This window comes from Falco peregrinus, chromosome 8 (genome assembly GCF_023634155.1).
Source record: "Falco peregrinus isolate bFalPer1 chromosome 8, bFalPer1.pri, whole genome shotgun sequence".
Classification (NCBI taxonomy): Eukaryota; Metazoa; Chordata; class Aves; order Falconiformes; family Falconidae; genus Falco; species Falco peregrinus.
The window spans coordinates 12,629,955-12,651,816 of record NC_073728.1 but is presented as its reverse complement, the minus strand read 5'-3'; the positions used below and the strand labels follow the sequence as shown (position 1 = coordinate 12,651,816).

At 43.2% G+C, this 21,862-nt stretch overlaps 1 protein-coding gene across 1 annotated transcript in view; it reads right to left on the bottom strand.

The window, feature by feature from the left end:
- ZNF804A (zinc finger protein 804A) overlaps positions 1-20,780 on the bottom strand; it is a 153,031-nt gene extending 132,251 nt beyond the window's left edge. The window contains exon 1 of the mRNA XM_055813135.1: positions 20,183-20,780. Coding sequence (XP_055669110.1) covers positions 20,183-20,293 — 111 coding nt within the window. The 5' untranslated portion in view covers positions 20,294-20,780. The remainder of the gene's footprint in view (positions 1-20,182) is intronic.
- Between the last annotated feature and the right edge of the window lie 1,082 nt (positions 20,781-21,862).

Genomic DNA, 21,862 nt, shown 5'->3' with positions numbered 1-21,862 from the left:
TCTACCATGTTTTGATTCAAACCATGGAGAAGTCCTGGAGCACACAAGGGAAACAGGGAGATGCACTCCAGGACTTGCCTGACACACTCTACCTGCTAAAGGCCTTTCAGTCTGCTGGAGCGGATCAGAGCTGTCAGGAAGGGAAAGCCCTCAAGTCCATCCACTGCACATACTGGGGTTTGATGCTCTTGCCCTACAGACCTGCTGCTTCCCTTCTGCCTCCTGACTTGGTAAAACAGACATTGACAATCACACGGGCAAGAAATTTTGTGTGCATCTGGGCAAGAGGAAATGTTTGCACGCAAACACATAATACAAAAAGATGAAGTATTTTATTCTTGTTTTGCTTTATAACTTTATACACTGTAAAGGAAACAATATAATTTTTGTAATATCTAATTGCACTTTCGTATTACTGAGTAAAATGCTGATTCTGGACATAGCTCAGTCTATATATAGACATATGGTCATGTCTACATTACAAAGAAATTGCACAAGAGGATGGATCTCTACATTGACTCAATTAGTGTAAACAGCCGTGTAACACAAGCAGATCAGGAACTTGACTTCAAACTAGATATATTGCAATTCCCACGCTATCTAAATTCAAAGCTATCCAAAGGCCAGTCATTGGTTTGGAATCCTACTGATGGCTTAACATACGTTTTGGTAGACTCACGGAGGGAAGTTTCATTTTCTCCAAAAGCAATCTAGTTCACCTGTCCCAGCACCGCCGTGCAAATCACACCAACACATGCATGGTGGAGGGAGAAAGGCAACTCACTTCAAAACTACGGTATTCCTCTGAAAATAATTATAATGCAGGTGCTGGCAAAAATAATTTTACAGAGCTTAAGCCACCTCAGTGCAGCTCCTACAGCTCAAACGGGCAACCCCAACTTCTCACAAGGTTATGTAAATCAACGGTCCTCATTCCTGCCCTTAACTGCAAGCCAGGTAAGGCAATTCAAATTAGCTTGGCCTAGGAGAAAAGAAAGCTAAGCTGGATCGATTTACTCATTGTTTCTCAGGCTAAATTCATGCTCAAATAACACAGGGTAACATTCCTAAGCCTAGGTAATGTGATCATTCCTGCATCCCCACGACCGATTTAAACAGCCCCCAATTATTGCTATAGGAGGCATACGTAGCTCTCTTCCGATTCCCCTCATTGCTATGGATCAGGGAAGAACCTGTGGAGATGCATAGAGACTTGAGTAATTTTCAGGTTGTTCAACAGGTCATTTATACATAAAGTATCCAAAGGCACACATAGATTAAACATTAACATCAGAATAAACACGTGATTCAGTCACGGCTGCCCATTTAAAGCAGAACCTACAAGATGTCTCGTTTATGGCCCGTTTTAGTAGTGGAAAAGCAAAACATGACCCCACTTTAAAATATGTCACTTACTGACAACTTGTAATATGTTGCTACAAACACTGAAAATGAGTGAGACAGACACTTTGCTTCAGGAAGAATGAGATAGGAACCACTGGTACGCGTCTAGGTCTCAACACATAAGACTTAACAAGTCTGATGATAAACAAATGTTTCCAGGACCAACAACAGAAGCTTGACAGTTCGATTGAGGACACATAGGAATTTACCACGGGATTAATTCCATTTACTTCTGAAATGCAGGCAAGATTAAAGGAAACAGCAAATCTATCACGTACAATAAGAAATGAAATATAACAGTGAAAACTAACACTGAATATAGCTTAAGGAAGCAAAAAATACACTGCATAAGCAGGAACCTTTCTGAAAACCCCACTTTTTGTTCACATGAAGAGAGACAGAATCGCAATGTTAAAGTGTCAGAAAGGCTCATGATCCCTGCCTGCCCAGCGTTTGAACGTACTAAATTATTATTCTAACATGCTTAGTACAGTGTAATGAAGCCAGTTCTCTTCTGCTATCTGACACTTTTAAACAATTAATAGATTTCAGTACAAGCTGTATTTCCAGGTAGTAAGTGGATCTAAGTATCTAAGACTGTTACGTTAAAAGACAGTAACATTACTGCGTATGAACCGCTCAGCTTTCCCCTGAAAGATGCTGGTCTTGAAATATTTCAAAGAGTTGCTTTTTCAGGCTTTGAGTGGCACTAAATATTTTTAAAGATATTACCTCCTCACTGAATGTGTCGTTAAGTGGCTTTTTCGAACAAGATAGCTCTTTCCAGCCATTTAGCTTCCCTACGTACTCCAAACATCAGCTTGATGAATGGTGCGTGCAGGTGCCTGACTCCTTGCAGCTGACCATTTTCCATGCGCATACACAGACCAGCAAGCAGATAAGTCCATATGCATAGGCAGCACTGATTTACCGTATATATGCTTATTAGAGTACTTGATTATTATTGTCATCTGGAGAGACTGTTATTGTGGGAGGCAAGCAGGAAAAAGCTGAAGGGAAACCGTTCAAGGAAGCTTTAATGAGGTTTGACAGTTAGGAGGAGTCAAAAGCTTCACAATCTTGTTTTAAATATTCTTCTATGCCTTTCAGAAAACACAAAGTTTAAGCAATATTAAATTTCAGTATATGCATTTTTAGTATCTTCTTGACTTTTTGACTTTATGTAGCCCATGAGTACAACAGAAGGAGCAACTCCCAGTGTACCTCACTATATACCTAAGCAAAGTGACGTGCTGCCACAGGTCCTTGAGATCTGCTCAAGAAATGGCCAGAGAGTCAGACTTCTCTGGGAAGTCCATCCTTCTGCCAGTATGACCACTGCCCTCTTCCAGCTACCAGCAGTTGAACCCACCTCAGCATTTCTAGCAATGCTATTGAAGGAATCCATATGCTTTGTTACCAGCCACATCCTCCTCTGCTTCCTCACACCCTCTCCATTTCTTCAAAATAACTTTTTCATTACATCTTTTTTTTTTTTTTTTTTAAGAACAGCAGCTCAGGTCTTTATCTTAAAGATCTGAAGGTGAATTCACATCAGATTAAGTGTTCACCATCATGATGATGGCCAGTTTAAAACAACACACTTCAGTTTTGCCGTTGTCTCCTTGTCCAAGAAAACAAAAAAAATACAATTGCAAGAAAATTTTACAAGAGATTTCTTCATTTTTTTTGTGTGATCACACCCTGCTTACTCAAGTCTACCTGAACACAGCCTCCATCATGCTGTTCACATTATAAAAGGAATAGTGAGCCTGAAAATACATTTTATATATCTATACTTATGTGTGCATGCACACAGTCACTCCGGTGTCCTAGTTGTTTTTTATAAAAATAAATAACAGTAATAACCACATGCTCATTTCGAAACACAAACTTCTGAGTTCCACCTAGTCAAGCTTTAAGAGGTCTTTTCCAACTTGTAACTGCTCACAAGAACCAACGTGGAGTACCACAAGCATAGAGTAGCATAAACCAGGTTTACCATTCTCTCATTTGCAGTATCTGAACACAAATATTACCATGTTTTTCCAATCAGCTAAATGCCAACTGCAACAATACCATTAAATCTGTACCAGATTTAACAAATTAACGAGCAAAGCAATTACAACTGTATTAGAGACCTTGTACTTAAAACATAATCAAAAAGGCCTGTTCTAAAAAAAACCAACAAAAACACAAACACCAAAACCTAGTCAAAACAAGAGCTCAGACCTTGAATTCTCATTTTCTGATTGACCAAAGGCAGTTAATCTAGTTCTAAAACGGCATCTGGTTTTGCAAATTAACTTGCAAAGACCTAGGATATGAAATGGAACAAAGCTTTTAAAATACAAAAAAGAAAGAAAACAGCATGAGGAAGGTTTAGGCAGAAAGGAAAAATATGCAAAACAGAGCACAGAAGAAAGAAAAGCAAAGTAGGAGCATGGGACAGAGAGACATTAAAAAGTACACAGTCTAAAACAGAGAATTACATTTAGCAAATCATCTTTCCAATTACAAGTAATGCAGTCGTAGGCAGCCCCTGTCCCTCCAAATGACGGATATAAAAGAAATGGAATGGGGGAAATGGAAAAGGCACCAAGAAACATAAAATACTGTTATGGTTTAAAAGAAAAAAGAAAAATCACTAAATCTGTTTATCTTCTTCCAGTATTTCTCAAACCCAGAGCTTTGTGATGAAAATGATTGCTCACCAGACAACCCTGGCATCCCAGGATTTTATTTCATTTCTTTAAGTGTTCAAGCATGCATATTAACTTGTCAGCTTGTATCTGAGAGTTTTACGATGTTTTCTTTCCTTCCTTTCATTGCCAAGTTCGGTACTTTAACAGGAGTGAAAGCAAGGCAGCCCTGCTGCCCCAGCTGGCAGGTCAGCTCCGTCCTACAGGCACCCTGGCGCCCAGCACAGCGAAGGAGGGGACAGAAGAGAGCAGCACAGTTGCCCCAAAATGAAATAACATGGAATCTCACATTACTCAAGTTATGTCCTGTACTTCTCTGCAGCAACGAAGGGTAAAAGAGAACACACAGAGGTAAGAGCTAACCCTGTTATGAAAAAGCTGACAATAACTGGTACTTCTGCAGCCTGGCAGGCTACAGCATCCCTGGGAAATGGATGTTGCCAAAGCAGTATGCTTCTTCAGATTAATAAAACGCACATCTTGACGGCTCTCATATTTTGTTACAAGTAAAAATTAACTTAGGCTTATTGGTGACTAGCGTTTGTCTGCTGCAAAGCTCACCTTCATTCAATTTATGTCTGTCATTTAAAATTTGAGTCTATAAAGAAATAATGGAAGAACCTGAATTTGTGGTAGATGGCAGGTGATGAGGATGCCAATCTAGTCAGGCAGGTAAAACAGAGAAAATTAAATTGTAGAACTGTATAAGAGAACCGTGAGATCTATGTTCAACACAATGCAGGTATTTCCAAATATCTGCAGTGGAAGGAGCGAATGTGACTTCCTCCCCCACCCCAAAAGAAAACCTTAGCGGATTCAGATCATCCCACTAACCAGAAAAAGCACGTAAGGAATGTCAGCTAAAGCAGACCAGGAGGTCAACGAGCCACAACAGAAAATGGACATACCCACTGAGATGAGGTTTGCACTGAGCAGGACAACAGCGAAATTCTAACCAAGCTACGTAGATTTTCCACTGATAGGGGAAAAAAAAACCCACACAGGGGAAAATAAGGCAAAAATTAAAAGACAAAGAGATCAGAAATAAAACTTATGTCTCTAGCTGTGTAGAAATACATCATATTTATTCCTGTTCTTTCATACACATACAAGTTCAAGCAATTAATAGTGCAGAAGGAAATAAATCTGTCAGCTTCTGGCAAGGATCACATTATTCTTACAAAATATAAACAAGCCTCTCTTACAAGTGTTATAATCAGGGATTTATCAAAGCATCTTCCTGAGAAGTTGAAAATTGTATCTGATATACTGAAGGCAATAGAGAAGTCACAGCACTACTAAAGACTCCACAAAACTAAAAACTCTACCCATAGCCAAATGCTGCATTTGTGGGAAGGAGTTTAAGGAGTGGAGGGGGAAATTAAGGAAGTCATAAGAACAGGATGAAGTGAGCGGTCCTAGTGAGATTATGTATAGAATAAGCATACGCCCCTATAAATACAGACTGCACAATCCACCCCCAAGTATCTATGCATCAAGGAACCACTAGCAACATCCATGGAATTCTTCTAATTTCACCTTTTATATGGACTGCTAGGAACCATTTGATAGATTTATGTTGAAACGCTGGAGCGAGTTCAAAACAAACAAACAAAAAAACAAAACCAAAAAGCCACAGCATAAGCATGCCAAGCTTGGAAAAGATGTAAGGACTGAGGATTCTTACAGTTTACAGATATCTGAAGGATGTAACCATCAAGGAGTAAAAGCAAACAGTCAAGACAAAATGGGCTTAAATTCAAATAATGCAGAGAAAACACCACTGCAAAACCGTAAAATTATCAGGAAATGAGGAAATGCCTCCTGACAGAAAAGTGTAACAGTTATTTTGAAGCATAGAGCATCCTATATAGATGTGCATGTTAGATCATCTTACATGGAACTACCTGTAATCTGTGCCTCCAAGAAAGTCCTGATCCTGATCCTACTAGATGGCTGTGGACGCAGGGGTCAACTAAAGAGGCTTTCACTGTTGGGTTTTTTTTATGTGAATGATGATGCCTTCTGTTCCAAACTGAAAGGCACAAAAGGTTTGTATGGAAATGTAACTACATTGAATACTCAGGACTATTCATTTAGATGAAAGGTTTTGAGCGATTACAGCTAATAAACATGCTATTTCTAAACCTCTGAAGTGATATTATGATTCTGATAGACCATATGGTTTCAGCATATTTATACTGTGATGAGCTCCTTGGAGCCTTTTTGCACGTCAGCTGTGGCTGAGGAAGGTACTGGGGACACTCAGCAGGTTTGGGGGGCAGGGGATGTGGGGGGAACGTGGTGGACCCCGCACCCGTTGTGGTTGGCCATGACACTGATGTGAGTCACCCACTTCCCTCCCCGCCCCTCCCCCAGCTTCACTGCTGCCAAATTTAAGGAAGCATTTCTTCAATTTAAGTCTTCTTTGCCAACCCCAATACACAGTTCAGTAATCAAAAGTTGGTGTTAATTGACAATGAATTAAATTAAGCAAAATTCCCTGTGTTGAGACTGTTTTACCAGCAACAGGAGCAGATGCTTTTTTAGAGGTCAGTATTCGATCTAAGACCCCGCTCGCAGCATTGAGCTCAATCAAGACCTCCCGTGTCATCGCGAAAGTCGCAGCTGCTCCAAGAGCCCCCCCCCCCCCCCAAGTAAACAAGAAATATTACTGAATAATATGAAATCTCATGAACTTCTTGCACCATCAGTCTTATTCTTCAGAGGTTCTCCTGTCATCCCTCTAAGCAGAGCGGCACTAAGCACTTCTTTTTTATAGGTCACTAAGATATTAATACTTTTTACTCCTTTTCACTTTATTCCCAGAGTTATGTCATGAGACAGAAGTACAGTCACATTAACCCTATTGTAATCCTGCCATTCGGTTGAAAATGTGGCCTATTAGTAATTAATCTTAGAACTGAAGGTAATAATAGCACTCACCACTTCACCGATAGCACTGCTCATCCTGCATTTATAGCTCGTACAAGGACCCTTGACAGGGGAGAGAGAACCAGGGGAATGTGTTAGCTACTGCGAAAATGAGATAGAAGCTATTGACTTTGTAACCCGTAATTCACCAAAAGCTTTTCCTTCATTTTTTTCTGCAGTTAAACACATGCTTTAAGAGACAAAAGGTCCTTTTTCTTTCTCTTGATGCACACGTGAGACTCATTAATGTTAATTGGATTTATGAATGCCTGTTGAAAAGAGAAGAAACTGTAAAGATTTCACATTTGCAGGGAAACAATCAAAGGAACAATTTCTTGTGCATCTTGCTGATGAAGAGATGAGGAAATAATGGATGAGTCACTTTACATTATGATTCAAAATTCTTAAAATAGAAGAGATGAAAACACTGATTTCTGTATGGGTCATATTCATGTAAGGGACTCTTTCTAAGAATCCAATTTGAACCTTCAAGTGCAGTCCTGCTTCTAATTACCTAACTCCGAGAATAAATCATGGTCTCTGAATTGTAATTATACAGATTTGTTGCTGTAATTCAATTTGGCAGGTGTAAAATACAAGTGTAATTTCCTCTACCCCCCTGTAGTCTTCAGAGAGACACTGAACTTGAGCCATTTGCTAATTTATTCCATATTGTAGCTTTCACATTTACTACGCATCAAACTTCTGACAGATTTTTTTAGAAAGCGATTATATATGGCTCCGGTTACTCTACTAACCGATTTGAAAATAAATCCAACATTCATCCCTTGACTTCAACATGGTCAGCATTAGCCGGTACCTGGCCTGCAGCGACCAGAACACTTCAAGGCAAGCACTAGAATTCTACTGCTTGTGATGGGGATGAAGGAGAACATACTCAGTCTTCACATGCACAGATCTGCTCTACGGGGACTTCTGCAAGGTTGGTCTTCTGCTCAGTTCCATTCCAGTAACTGAAAACTATCTGTTCATATCAACTAGCCCCCTCTTACAGAAAAGAGAGATTCAGCCACTCATAACGAGCTTTGGCACTGCCCTCCCTCAGAATCATAATTGCTCTACGTAAACCATGAACTATAGGAAATGAGTATGATGCCATACCACTGTGTTAAACACGGGTCTGCATATACGTAATATAGTTTTAAAATATAATAAAAATAATTGTATATGATAATTATAAATATTATATGCATTATGAAATATAAAAATCTAATATAACTAAGTATATAAATATATAAGAGCAAAAAAAAAAATCAACCCATAAACAGACCATACCTGCTGTATGAAGAGATGCAAAATACCTGACCGATTTCCTGGAAATACTCAAACTATGGAAGTATACACTGTCCATCCCACAATGTAAGAGCTCTGTGGGCTGAAGAATGTCAGTTTTATGGCTTGTTCCTTATTTTACCTTTTTGCAACAATGTGCGTCTCCAGTAATGCAGGAGTGCACCACACAATGCCTTTAGAAAATGCTCAGCTTGACTTTTCCTTGCCTCTGCATAATGCTGTTCTAATAGCAAATCAATTCCTCTATCAGCAGTGCTCCTGAGTACCTTTTAAAAGCCTTTCTAAAATTAGAGATTCTATACTCCAGCAATTTTTAATATGAAAAAGTGTAATCAATAAAATACTGCTGATAATGCATATGATTTGTGGAGAGTGAGAGCTAAATATGAATTCGTTTTGGACAAGTTCCGAGTCCATCATCTTTCTTAATTATAAGTTGGGTCACTGACTATGAAAACCATGACTCAGCTTAGGAATCCCTAAAAAGAAACTGTAAGTAGATTCAATAGTTGCATTTGATTTATTTGTTACTGAGAGCTGAAACAAGCACTATATGTCAGACCTCTGACAGATTAGGAGATCCCCAGAGAAAGTCAGCTAAGACATGGCTCCTGCCAGCCAGCCAGCACCTGGAATGTGAGCCACGAGCACCCAGTGGTCCCAAAAGGCCGTAAGCAGGACATGACAGTGACATGCCTCGCTCCCCAAGGAGCTTCATACCACAGAGGATGACATTAAAAGCCCCTCTCCTACAGATCAAACACAAAATCATAACATTGACTGAAAGGGACATTACACCTTGCTTAAGAGCACAACCAGGCAGATTAAGGCTGCTTAGTCAAACTTTGAGCATCTCCAAGGATGGAGTGCCCTCAGCCTCTCTGGCAACCTCTTCGAGTGCTTGACCACCCTTCAAATTTTTTCTTTTTCCTTATCCCTGATCAGAATTTCCCATCTCTTAACTTCAGCTTGTTGCCACCCTCCACATACCTCCAAGAGGAATCTGATTGACCAAAAACTCTCCAAGTCTGTCCGGTTTCTCAATGCAAGAACCCGAACAAACAAAGCAGATATACTGCCACTGCCACCATGAACATGCTGACAGGCAAACCTTTGTCATAGTCTTTCTTCAGTTCCACCTTATCATTAGTCACTGCAATAGTTTGCTATCATTTGGTGACCCTTCATTTTCACTATATGAAATAGCTTGGGTATTTTTGCTCCCTTCACATACCTAGCTGAAGTTTCCCTTCAAATACCAGCACGCTGGGAAACTCCATTTTTCTTCTTTACTTCCCAGTTACTCATAAAGCAGGTCCACTCTGGGCACACTCTGCTACCACCTGCAGCTGCCGGCATAATGCTCCAGCTACGGGGATTCACTAGGCTTTCTCTCACGACATTGCCTTGGCAATTCCACAAGCACTCACAAGCACTCAAAGGTGTTTTATAAAGAAACTCTCAAGTATTTTGGACATCCCGTTGGTAGTAAGCTCTTGTCTCTGCTCAACAGACCCTGAGTATTACAACTCCATAAACCTTTGGAAGTGGTCCTTTAAAACTGTTTTAATCTCTTTCTGATCATTAATGCTACCTGCTAGTTCACACACATTCACTTATTTGCCAAACAAATAGCTGTCAGGTGATTTAGTGGCTCCTTTGGAAATATTACCTCAATTTTTCTCCCTTGTAAAAGAATATTTTCCTTAAAACTATCACAAAACTAACATTACTATCAGAAATATCAAAGCAAAGAACCAACAAGTCCCAAATCTACTCTGCAGTTTGCTTCACTGCTAACCTCAGAGTAGTCTAAAGCATCAGCTAACTATGTTTTAAGAATGTATCATAAATAAGCATCATAAAAGCTATTAGCAACCCTGGTTTATTTGTATGAACAGTTGTTTACGGCTCATGTGAAAAAGCATAATGTTCTTCATGTAATTACACTAAGTTTCCAGAGTCTCACTTCTAAGTAAACCTAAACTTTTTATCACTTTTTTTGACAATAAAGAATACTTCGTAAAAATAGAATACTTTCAAAAAAAAAAAAATACTGGAGACTGTGATCTAGTGTGCTATGCTGCAAGTTCATAAAAAGTCCAAGATCTCTGGTATAATGTTATTTACGCCACTTAGCTACTTTGTAGTATTTTTTAAATTCAAAACCAAACCAAGCCATAACATCTGGATAAATACCTTCCTGTGCTATTAACAATGGGGAAGAACCCTTGCATTAATGGAACGGGTAAGTCGTTCATGGTGTCTCCTATCAGCTGCTTTGTTTCCCTTGGTATTACCGTTATTTTATAAAAACAAGTTATCCAAACATGAAAAATACTAACACAATAAATAAATAAACAAATAAAAGTTACCTTTGCTGATTAATTCAAGCCTGTTGGTCCAGAGAAGCTTATTACCATCGCCATGAATACACTTTAGAAGCCCCTGCCTTTTTCAAAGGTCGTACCACCCGACGACATGCTCACTCCTTGCCCGTGGGGAGCGGAGAGGCAGAGCAGTGTCCCGCAGCAGGTACCACGTGCTCCGCAGGTCGCTTCCCCATCCATCCTCCCTGCCCACCCTGCTCAGGCACTCCTCATGGCCACCAACCCCCCTCCTTCCCAGCATAGCCAGCAGCTAACCATTAAGAAGCGAACTGGATGTGGTATTGGCAGACCACGGACCTTTTTTTCCTACCACAGAAAAACAGTGCTGCTGAACAGGCCAGAAAGCCATCCTGTGAACTGGGAGCAGCCGAAGAACAAGTACCAAGGCAGGGACAGGCAGGTTTAGAGACTGGCAAGGCTTTCGGCGAACATCTTTGCCCATGCTCTACCCTTTCATGAGACAGCAAAGCCAACTGTTTCCAACAGAGCAAGGCCAAACATCTTTAAAAAAACCAACACATTTATGCAAACTTCCCTAAATAATCATATGTTTCAATAATAACTAATTTAGAATCAATAAATAAATAAAAGCATTTTTCTGTACAGATTCAGGCTCAAGTTGTGTCGCGGACTGCTTGGCTAGACCCATGTATGAATCATAACCCTATACAGACCCAAGAGCGTCCCCAAGCTTGAAGTCCAGACATTTTATCAAAATCCATTTTATGAAGTAGTAGCTGATACGCTGTTCTGTAACGGGTATTGTGCTCTCCTCTTAAAAACACTTCCAACAGAAATTAAATACTTAGAAAATGCAGCTGTTTACACAGAAACCCTAAAAGAACAATTACATCCTGCCATGTAAATCAAGTTGTAAGTGTATTTATGGGGGGGGGGGGGAATCCACAAACTTTATGGACACCCACACACAGAAAAGAGGGGGGTTTGGGGGTTGTTCTGTTTCTTAAATTACAGTCTCACAGATTTCAGAAACATTGATTTGTATTTGCTGTGGATATATGTTATCAGTAAGCTGGAAAGGAACCAGTTTTCCTAATCCAGAAACTTATTTCTGTAAGGTGAAGAGTCAAATTCTACCAGACATTTTGCACTACAAAGTTTTAAAGAAAACAACCTGACCAAGACTTGGCCAATGTAAGCAATACAGCTATATGTAGCTGTGAGAAATTCAGCAACATGAATATTTGAGTTGAGCTGGGTCCCAGAGGAGGCAGTCTGATCACTCTCTATTTGAGGAAAGAAGTCTCTCTAAAAATACCCTTTTCACCAAAACCTAAAAAAATATTAAAGAAATGCAAAGACAAGTTGCTACAAAAAAAAAAAAAAAATCTCAGTTCCTCAAACCAATTTTAAACATTTTCCAAGATGCTTCCAGAATTCTAAGTCAAACCCCTGTCCTTCACTGTATTCAATGAGGAGAGCAATGGCAGGCAGGAGAGCTGGAGATTACTCTCCAGGCGTTATTTGAGGATTTGCTCTTACAGCTGTGGGGGAACAATTTGCATGTCCTTTCTTACAAAACTATCTGTACAACTACCACCATTTAAAATCCCACATGGAAAATATCTGGAAATTTACTCTCTGAAAGAATTAAAAAAAAATTGAAAAAAATAGGGTTCTGCAGAGATTCATGTTCACATACAACTCAGATGGTTCAGAACGAACATCTGCCAAGGGAAAAACAAAACCTTCTGCCCAATCTGTACCCCTGCCATGGCTAGTGGCACTCCTTTCCCTAGAGGAAGGGAATCGTAAACATACTTTAACAAAATAAATTAATTCCACTATGAGTTTAAAATTCCAGTTTCCTGATGCCTTCAGGCAGTTTCTTATCTCTATTGAAAAAACAAGGTTAAACATGACAAATATTGTGCCTCCTCGTGAGTAAATGTTGTTTTGTTTACTTTGGGGTGGGTTTTTTTGGTTAAACAACATTAAGTCACAGCTCATCACATACCAGCCTCTCAAGAATGCTGAAGGAAAAGTGTTTGTTCTCACTCCAAAAATGCGTGGAAAAATGAAAGGGTCTGACTAGGATTTGTTTATTAGGGATTGGCCAGATACAGCTAAATGAGGAAGGCTCACTCCCTCTCGTGTGTTTACATTTGAATCACAAGCAAGCAAACAAAAAAAATCAACTCACTTTCCACCACCACCAGGCAGTGTTAAAGAACCTATGCTATAAATAAGGCCGCCATCATTAGCAACTGTATTAAGGTATTATATAATAGAAAATGCTCTGGATTGATTTTGTGGGATTATCTTGGTCCATCCCCACATTTCAAGATGCATCCATTCAATATTTTTGACTCTTGCAGAGATTAGTTGTTCCTGCTGGCATACTTGGGTGCCATTCAAAAAAGGAAATATTGCAATTGTCACCAGATAGGGGCATCCAAGATCTTGCAGCTATTTAGTCAAGTCCTACTGGAAAACCCAATGTGCTAAACTAAAAGGCCACTACTCGGTGTCCCCTGGATGTCCTCCTCACAGTTAACTGTTTTTTTCAATGGTGAATCCCTGATGATAGGAAGGTCAGAAAACCCACACGTTCCCACAGCCTATGGGAAAGGTGAGACTTTTAGAACTGCAACCTGCACCTTGAGAAGGTTCCGTAAGTTTAATGAATCCAAAAGTATGTATGGTTTTGAAAATACAGAAGCCAACTTGCTGTTTGCCAGTTAGCAACATGTTAAAACAACATGTGCGCAACAGAGTTTTCCAGACTGAGCAACGCGTTAAAATTAATGTTCTGTATCTCTGAGCTCAGAGATTGCTATGGATATTTGCATTAGAAAATATTCAAGGCAACGGCTCTCCTCAGACTTACTCTTTAAGGCCTTGATCTGAAAAAAAAATAAACAAGTGTACTAATTTAACCATGGTAATAGTCTAATTACGTTCAACAGAATACCGATGTGTCTGAAGCTTACCATGCATTTAATAAGCTGTTACAGCACAAAAGTCTGCCTCAGTACTAGCTCTGAATCAGAAGCTGTCCCAGTTCAAATCTGCTGCATGTTGGGCTCTAGCTCCCACTGTATTTTGGACCAGATGATGCACTCATACGGAGCCTGATGGACACGAGTGCCCCGCATCTCACTGCATGGCACCTGCGACCCCTCAGAGTTGCCTTGGAAATGCACATAAATTATGATAGACTTATCTTCGTTCAGCTAACCAAAACGACCCTGCTGATGGTGCTTTCACTCAGGCCTACTACCAAGAGCCTTATTTAAAAAAGAGTCGCCTGTGTTCAGACAAATGAACTCTAGATGCAGAACACAGATATGATTTCATTGTTACTTCCCTTTTACCGAATTATTTTGTTGTCTTCCAAGTGGTTGGTTTTCAATCATGATTTAAGTGACACTGATTAACTATTCAAATCAAATTAGGTAGAATTTGTTTTGCATTTTAATATTTTAATGAGTTAGGGCTGTTCAGCTTCTCTCACAGAAAAGATGGAAACATTATCGAGTTCCAAACCTGGTTCGTGAGCACAGTGAGACGCCACAGACACCAGCACGTTCACAGGGGACAAACCCTAATGGAAGTACCAGGTCATTTTTCTCCCTTAACCAAGATAACTCAAGCCTAACAACTCTACCCTACAAACTCCGCAATGCTAAAGATGAAAAACGTATAATACATTGCAATTTTTTGTAAAAAAATTTTTCTAAAAAAAAAGTTTTATTAAATCCTGCATGTATAAGACACAATTTTAAAACTACCCTCGGCTACTGGCAATATACAATATGGCAAACAGAACTGCAGGACCTGTTTTTACCTGTATTTAAAATAAACCTCTGGTAAGTTTTGTTTATTTCACACGTGTTAAATGACTCGAAATCAGCAGGCATTTCCATCTGACCATGCATGAGTACAACAGCTAGAAGATTTTTCATCAGGAAAGCCGATTTACAAGTAGTTTACTGCTTTCTTACTGTAGTAGGGTACGCATAGTTGTAATAAAAATCCATTTTATGAGAATTTCTATGACCACAACAACATATTTACTTTAGTTGATCTAGAAGCACAAAAATATTCTACAAAATGTAAAAGAGCTAAAGACAACAGACAGCCTGAACAACAGATGGCATTTTCAGAAGACACTAGCGTATCAGCATCTGAACTCTGTGGAGTTCTTATAAAAGCAGAACTAAGCCCTAGGACTTGTAAAAGAAGTTGTAAGTATTTTCATATACACACACACACACACACACACAAAGGTTTATAAATAAAAAATCAAAGCAGTTTTGTTCAATAAACCTAAGAGGCAAGATAGCTGATGGCAAAAACAGCTGGATTAATAAAATATGGTCTCAATGGACAACCATCAGCTTTTTAGACAGACCTGTACCTACGCTGTATTTTAAAAGGTCAACATGCACTCCCTGCACCTACAACCAAGCTGACTGGGAGGCATGGAGCTGTACTACATGGTAGCCACCTGAAGTTCATGTGATCTTCCTCTCCACACTGAGCTCAAAGCCTGATTCCAGTTTGAGATCATTTGTGCCTGTCTCCCTTGGAGCTGGGGACCACTATTTCAATTCTTCCCCTGAAGTCCCCTGTGCATATATAGTTATAACCAAAGTATAAACCTATATATTTACATGCATATAGAGAGGTTATTGTTATACACAGTAACAGGTTACTGTGTTTGGTAGATTTGAAACAGCAGTCTTTAACCAACTACTGACCAGGGAATTCTTGACCTCACCTACTTTCTATTAGTATCAACAAGACACTTAAAACCACAACTCCAGCAGCAATTCATACCATATAAAGGTCTAAACTTTTCACTGACCTCCTTGGGCAAGCAACTGAACCTTACTCATTCTGATCAGCAACAGAAAAAATGTACTTGTCCAATTAAAAGACGTGAACGAGCCCTACATGGCTAGTTCTCCACCACTGCCATTTACACCAGTAGACTATCCTTGGGTGAAAGAGCAGATATTCAGTCACCAGTCACGTACCAGCTACTCAGGAGACCAAGAGTCAGTTCTCTTGCTGACAAACCAGAAACTGTACATGTAACCAGGATAATGCTTGAAAATGGTTTGGTTTATATTCTGAAAGACATTTTAAGGATTTAGCAAATCGTTTGTGGTTGTGAGTCTGAACAACTGATTTCTCCCTCCAGAGAGCTATTTTTCCATACAAGTTTCAATACTTTTTGAGATTATAAACTGCAAGACAGCAGCCACAGCAAGGAAGATAAATTACAAAGACAGACTAGTGTAATTTGACATCAATAACATACGGTATAGAAAAAAATAACACTGTAAGTGCATGAAAACTTCAGGAGATCTGTGGACAAAAGAGTTTGTAGCAAACAAATTTCTACAGATTGCTACTGCTAAAAACAACAGCCTTGGGAAAAGCTTCAAAGTCACTAGATATGAACCCTGACAAGACATGGCCAAGCAATCAGGCCTATATTCATTGATTAAAACACCAAGGCATAAGCAATATTACATTAAAAAACAGAAAGAGCATCAGAAATTTGCAACATCATTACACATTACTGACCCACATGGTAAGTTTTGAATTTCTTGTCAAAAACGATCTGCCATGCAAAGATCAGCAGTCGGTTCACTTGGAACAGTACCCCACCAACAAAGCATCCCTTCCAAGGAGCTGCCCCAGAGCACCGAAGTGGTAGTTCCATGATTGTTATGAGGCTTTACGTACCTGAAGGGTGTTTCAGACAGTAGAAACTGCAGTGAGGGAGGACAAAGCCTTACCCAACAGCCCAAACACCACCAGCTCCTTTTAACCAAACCGCTGCATTTTCTGAAGGAATTTTAAGAGTCGGGATGCTATTCTCCCACATGTGCTGAGTTTCCCATCAATTCATTATTCCGATGCGCTCTCCTGGTAAGGAGCAGCACATTACAATCAGGTACACGGGTCCTGCCCGCACGGAGCTGTTACCCGAGGGCGTACACTCTGTGCACCCTGCAAAGCTGTACTGTCAGGTACCCGCAGCTGTACACAGACAAGCGCTCCTTCATCCTCCCCCACCATCTCACTAAAGCTTCATTCACAAGCATTTTTTTCGTATCTTACTTAATTTAAAAAGTGGGGGGTTATAGTAGCCTCTTATCTCAGTTTGCTTAAATCCACCCTTTGCTTTGCTCCCTCTTATGCCTTTCACTTCTTTCCAAGCTCAGGTTTTCCCTCTACATCTTCCCTTGAGGAACAAAAGCATGGCCATCCCCTCCTTCTCCTACACTTCACCTCATCCTTTTCTCTCCACCCACACAATCCCATCTCAAAGCCTTGCACTCAGTAGGCACTACAGGTAGATATGACTTAGAAAAAGGCCGTGGCTGGGAACTAGGCAATAGAAACACTGTTATTCCATCTTTTTACCATAAACTAACTCTCTGATGCTCTCCACTGAGAAAGACTTTTTTGGAAGGACAAAGCTTAGCGCTTTATGTTCCCTACTAGGTGAGCAAGAATTTGTAGCTCTTTCTTCCAGCTACCTTCTGTGGACTTTGAACCAAAACTTCGTAAAGCTTTAGATGATTAATTCTGTGTGAACCAGGACATAGGCAGAGGATGAACATCTAAGGATCACCTGCAGGGACAAAGAGTTGGGAAAAGTGTTTCTCAGTGACCTCTCTTGGAGAGCAGGGCAAAAAAGATGAGTTGCCGGTGAACAGCAGGACACTTCAGTGTGGGACAGTAGCCAGAAGCTCCAAGGACCTTCCTCCCCTGAAACCTAACTAGCTACCAGGTTTGAAGATACACTACACGAAATCATCTTGAAACCACAACTTCATCATTTGACTAGGACCAGTACTTTCTTAATTGCTGTGAAATTCTACTGTAGCATGTATAGTCATCTTTCTTTCCAGATAGAGCATAGTGGCAGAACTGTTTAAGAGAAGCATAGCTTAACAAATATTGCGAGTTTTGCATAGAAGCAGTTCTATGCTGTACAAGCAGAGGCTATTGTCAGGTTCTCCTCAGTTTATGAGGAAACAGTGATGTTAGAAAGCTTGGAGCACAGATGAAAACTGGTGGAATGCTTTAGAGCAAAATAGGAAGGTAGGTCTCAGTCAGAGTGGCTCCAAAACATTTCTGGGGTTTAGATTGACAAATTGCTTTTTCTCCTGGTCTTACTCTAGGATAGAAGCCACCAAGAGCATATTAAAAGGCTGCATTCTTATCGGAACTTCTACAGGCATATTCTACTTTGTATTAATAAAGATTTTAATCTTTTTCCATTTGAAAGCCTATTTACAGGGAAAGTGACCGATCCTCTGTTGGTTTCAGCCTTGGAGCTGGCTGAAATGTACTTCAGCACCACAGAACTGTTAGTCTGAAGTATCCAATCGCCCTGTATCACAACCCAATGGTATCTCTCCCTCCTTTAAATTAAAAATCAAACATAAATAAAAGTTTGACGTCTGCGTATGTAGCATTTATTTCATAGCAAAGGACTTCATTTTGCTGTCCACAGAGCCAGCATCGAGAACCCTCCCTTTTTAACCCAGCAAAAACTTTTGCCAGTTACTCTGCCCACTGCCCACAACAAAAGCTTCTGAAAGGTAAGGTGTCCCATGGGAAACCCAAACCCCATCCTATCTCTTCTCCCTTCACATCTACCCTGTCTCGCTGAAGAACAGGGTTGAGTTAAATTTCTTTCCAGAGCAAGCATGTTTCAAAGCCTACGCAATATTTTTATTTGATTTTTAAGTTAATACCAGTCTCCTCCAATGTAATTTGGTCACTAATGTTTTTACTTATTACTCATGATCTCATAAATAGACCAATCAGGAATGTTGAGAATACAGGGCTGCTTTTTTTGCCAGGGTGGGGGATCAAAAAGCCAGAATAAAATGTTATTGAAGCAGAATCATTTACAAATCACAAGATAAATACACAGTCCAAAAGTTACATCAGAGTATTCTCGGTCCTGTCAAATGCATCTTTACTAAAATTTTTCAGTAGAGAGAAGGTGATGCATCATGCAATTATTTTAAGTGTACCAAATATTTCTACAGTGGGTCTTGGGTTTGCAACTGTTACAATGAAATATTACATGCATATTGCCATCTCATGGATACTACAAATACTTGTTTAAAATTCCAAGAACGTAATCCCTAACAGAAAAATATGCAGAATCCACAGCATGTAAAATTGTGGTAAGATTTACAACGTGAAAGCAGGAACTTTACATTTGCAACAGTCCAAAAATCTGCCTCAGATTCTCTCGTAGTAGTTACTATTTTTATGACTTGGCTCAGACTTGCTTTAATCTCTTTATTTAGGGAGAAACTGCAAGCTTGCCAACTCCAGCAAATGTTAAGTACTTTAGTAAATTCCCTATCAATATAGGTCATGCATTCGAGTGAAGAAGAATGTGGCAAGTTCTGCTCCATCTCCTCCAAAGGGGATTTCGGAGTAAGACGGCGATGGGAGAGAGTGATAAACAACGTGGCTAAGCCCCTCTTTCAGCTCCATCCTACTCTCCAGACGTCTGTCCGCACTTTGCTGTGCGGCGATTGAGATGTTACGTGATGCAGCTCACCCAGCCCGCCGTTATCCCACATCCCTTTCATCTGAACGGGCGGGAGAGCACACGTATTGCCAACACTGGCGCGTCGTAACTCTGCCATTGAAGTTCAGTAATAGTAGCGAAGCCAGCCCAGGCAAGTCAGCAAAAACACGTAGGAAACCCAACAAATGTAAAGATATCAAAGCAGGGCACGTGTACACAGAAACAGTTTTAAGAGCCTTAAGATGCCGACTTGCCGGAGCACCGAGCAGTTACCTGAAGCCATCAATTCCTTCCAAACGCGGAGTTTTGCTTTGAAAAAACTCGGCAGCCCAACCATCACACCCGGGTGCCGCTCCCCAAGCTGCTCTCGCACAGCCGCATCTCTGAGCCCAAACAGCTCAGACCCCAAGTAACCAAGTTTGGGGTCCCCTCCTCACTTCACCCAGCCGCACTTCCAGCCCCCCCCACTCCCCGTCCGCAACGGGAGGCGCCCGGTGCGCGGGGGGTGTCCGCCAGCCGCCCCCCTCCCCGGGCCGAGCAGCCCCAGCCCCGCGGCTCCCCGCCGAAAAGGGGCTTCGGGCTTGCCGTTCACCGGCTCTCCACAACCAGCCATGCAAGGGACATGCAAGCGCCCACCCTGCCGCTGCACAGACCGCCCCAGGGACGCGGGGAGAGCCTCCCCAGCACGGAGGGGAGCCGGGCGGGCGGGAGCCGAGGGCACCGCATCCCCGCGGCGGTGCGGGGCGGTGCGGGCACCACCGACCGCGCCGGGAGGGCCGGCACCCCGGCTGCCTGCGGCGCCGGCAGCTCACCCACGGCGGCTGCCCGCCAGCCGGAGCCGCTGCTGCGAGGAGGGGAGGAAGGAGGGAGGCAAGGGAAGAAGCCATTACCAGAGTTTTGTTCCCGTTCTTGCTGAGGGGGCCACGGAAAACTCCCTTGATGTTGCGAAAGTGCCCGTTGCTGAGGTGCGCGGAGCTGATGACAATGTAGTAGCACTCCATGGAGCCGGGGATGGGGCCGGGGCCGCCTCCCCGCCACCGGCGGGGCGCTCAGGCCGGCCTGGGCTCGGCGGGGAGGGCCGGGGCCGGCGGGGCCCCGCGGCATGTGCGGCGCCGGCGGAGGGGCGGGGGGCGCAGCCCCTCAGGCGCGGCGCGGCGCTGGCTGCCGGGGGAGGAGCGGCGGCGCGGCCGCGGCGGAGCCGTCTGAGCTGCCGCCTCTGGCAGGCATAGTGTTATTATAGCGAGCAGCCTTGCCGGTCGGCTGCACTGAGCCAATGGCAGGGAGCCACTGGGCTGATACCGAGAGCTGTCAGAGGAGGACATCTGTCACACGCCGCCTTCACCGCCACCCACAGCCCCCACGCCCCGCTGCCCCCGCCGCGGACGGGCCGACACCCCACCCCGCCCCCCCCACGCCGGGGAGGCGGCAGGTAAAGGGGCAGGGGCGGCACCCCCATGGCGGCCAGCGCCGGAGACCCGCGTGCAGGCTGTGCCCCCCGGAGGGGCTCCCTTGTTCTGCCGGGGGGGGGGGGGGGGGGGCACGGGTGCGGCTCCTCCGGGATTCGGGGGGGGCAGGAGGGAGTGATGCCCCGGCGTGCACCGCCCCCAGCCCAAAGCTCCCGCCCTCCTCCGACCAGCCTCCGCGCGCCGCCACCGCACCCTTTTCTTTTTTATCTTATATATATATAGTTATAATATTTTAATGCGTGACCCGGCAGGCACCTTAACCTCGGCAGGGCGGAGCAGGCCCCCCGCGGCCCCCGCTCCCCGGGCCGGGGCGGTCAGGAGCACCCGCCGCCGCCCCGCCCGCCACCTTCGGCTCTGCTGGCCCGTGACGGCGTAAGTGGGTGACACCGGTCACCTCGCACCGCCGCGCAGCGCCAGCTCCATCCCGCCCCTTGCCGGTGCAGCAGCTCTCCGTGCCGCCGTAGCCCATTCTCGTGGCATCCCGCCGGGCCATCTTAAAAATCGGGAGCGTGCTGGCAAAACTTCTGGGTCGCGGCGTGTTTGCGGTGAGGATGGGAGGAGCTGCGGGGAACCGCTGCGCCGGCATCCCTGCCGGGGCGGCCCCGCATCTCTCCCGCCGTTGCCCTACATCTCTGCCGGGGCGGCCCCGCATCCCCGCCGGAGTGGCTCCGCATCCCTCACCCCCCCCGCGGCGGCCCCGCCGCTGCCCCCCCCCCCGCGGTGACTCACGGCGCTCACGGCGCGGCGGCCCGGCCCGGGGGTCGGCTGTGCCCGCCCTTCCTCGCAGGGCCTGGGCGGCTGCAGGGGAAGCGGGAATCACCGTGGTCTGTTGCAGGCTCTGGCGCTGCCTCTGCGAGCCTCAGCCTCAGCCTTAACGTACGTATAGTGTACCCGCTCCGTTTTGTAAAGCCCCTAGCAGACTATAGATTAAAAGCCACCAGATAATCAGCACGTGGCAACTACAATATACACCGTACGCCTTCACGTTGTGTCTTTCTCTTTGCAGCACACAAATCAGAACTCGCTGCCAGAACCAGAATTTCTCAGTGTAAAGACATGTTTAATAAAGATGCTCCCCCCTCCAAGAGATCTGTGATTTGCAGC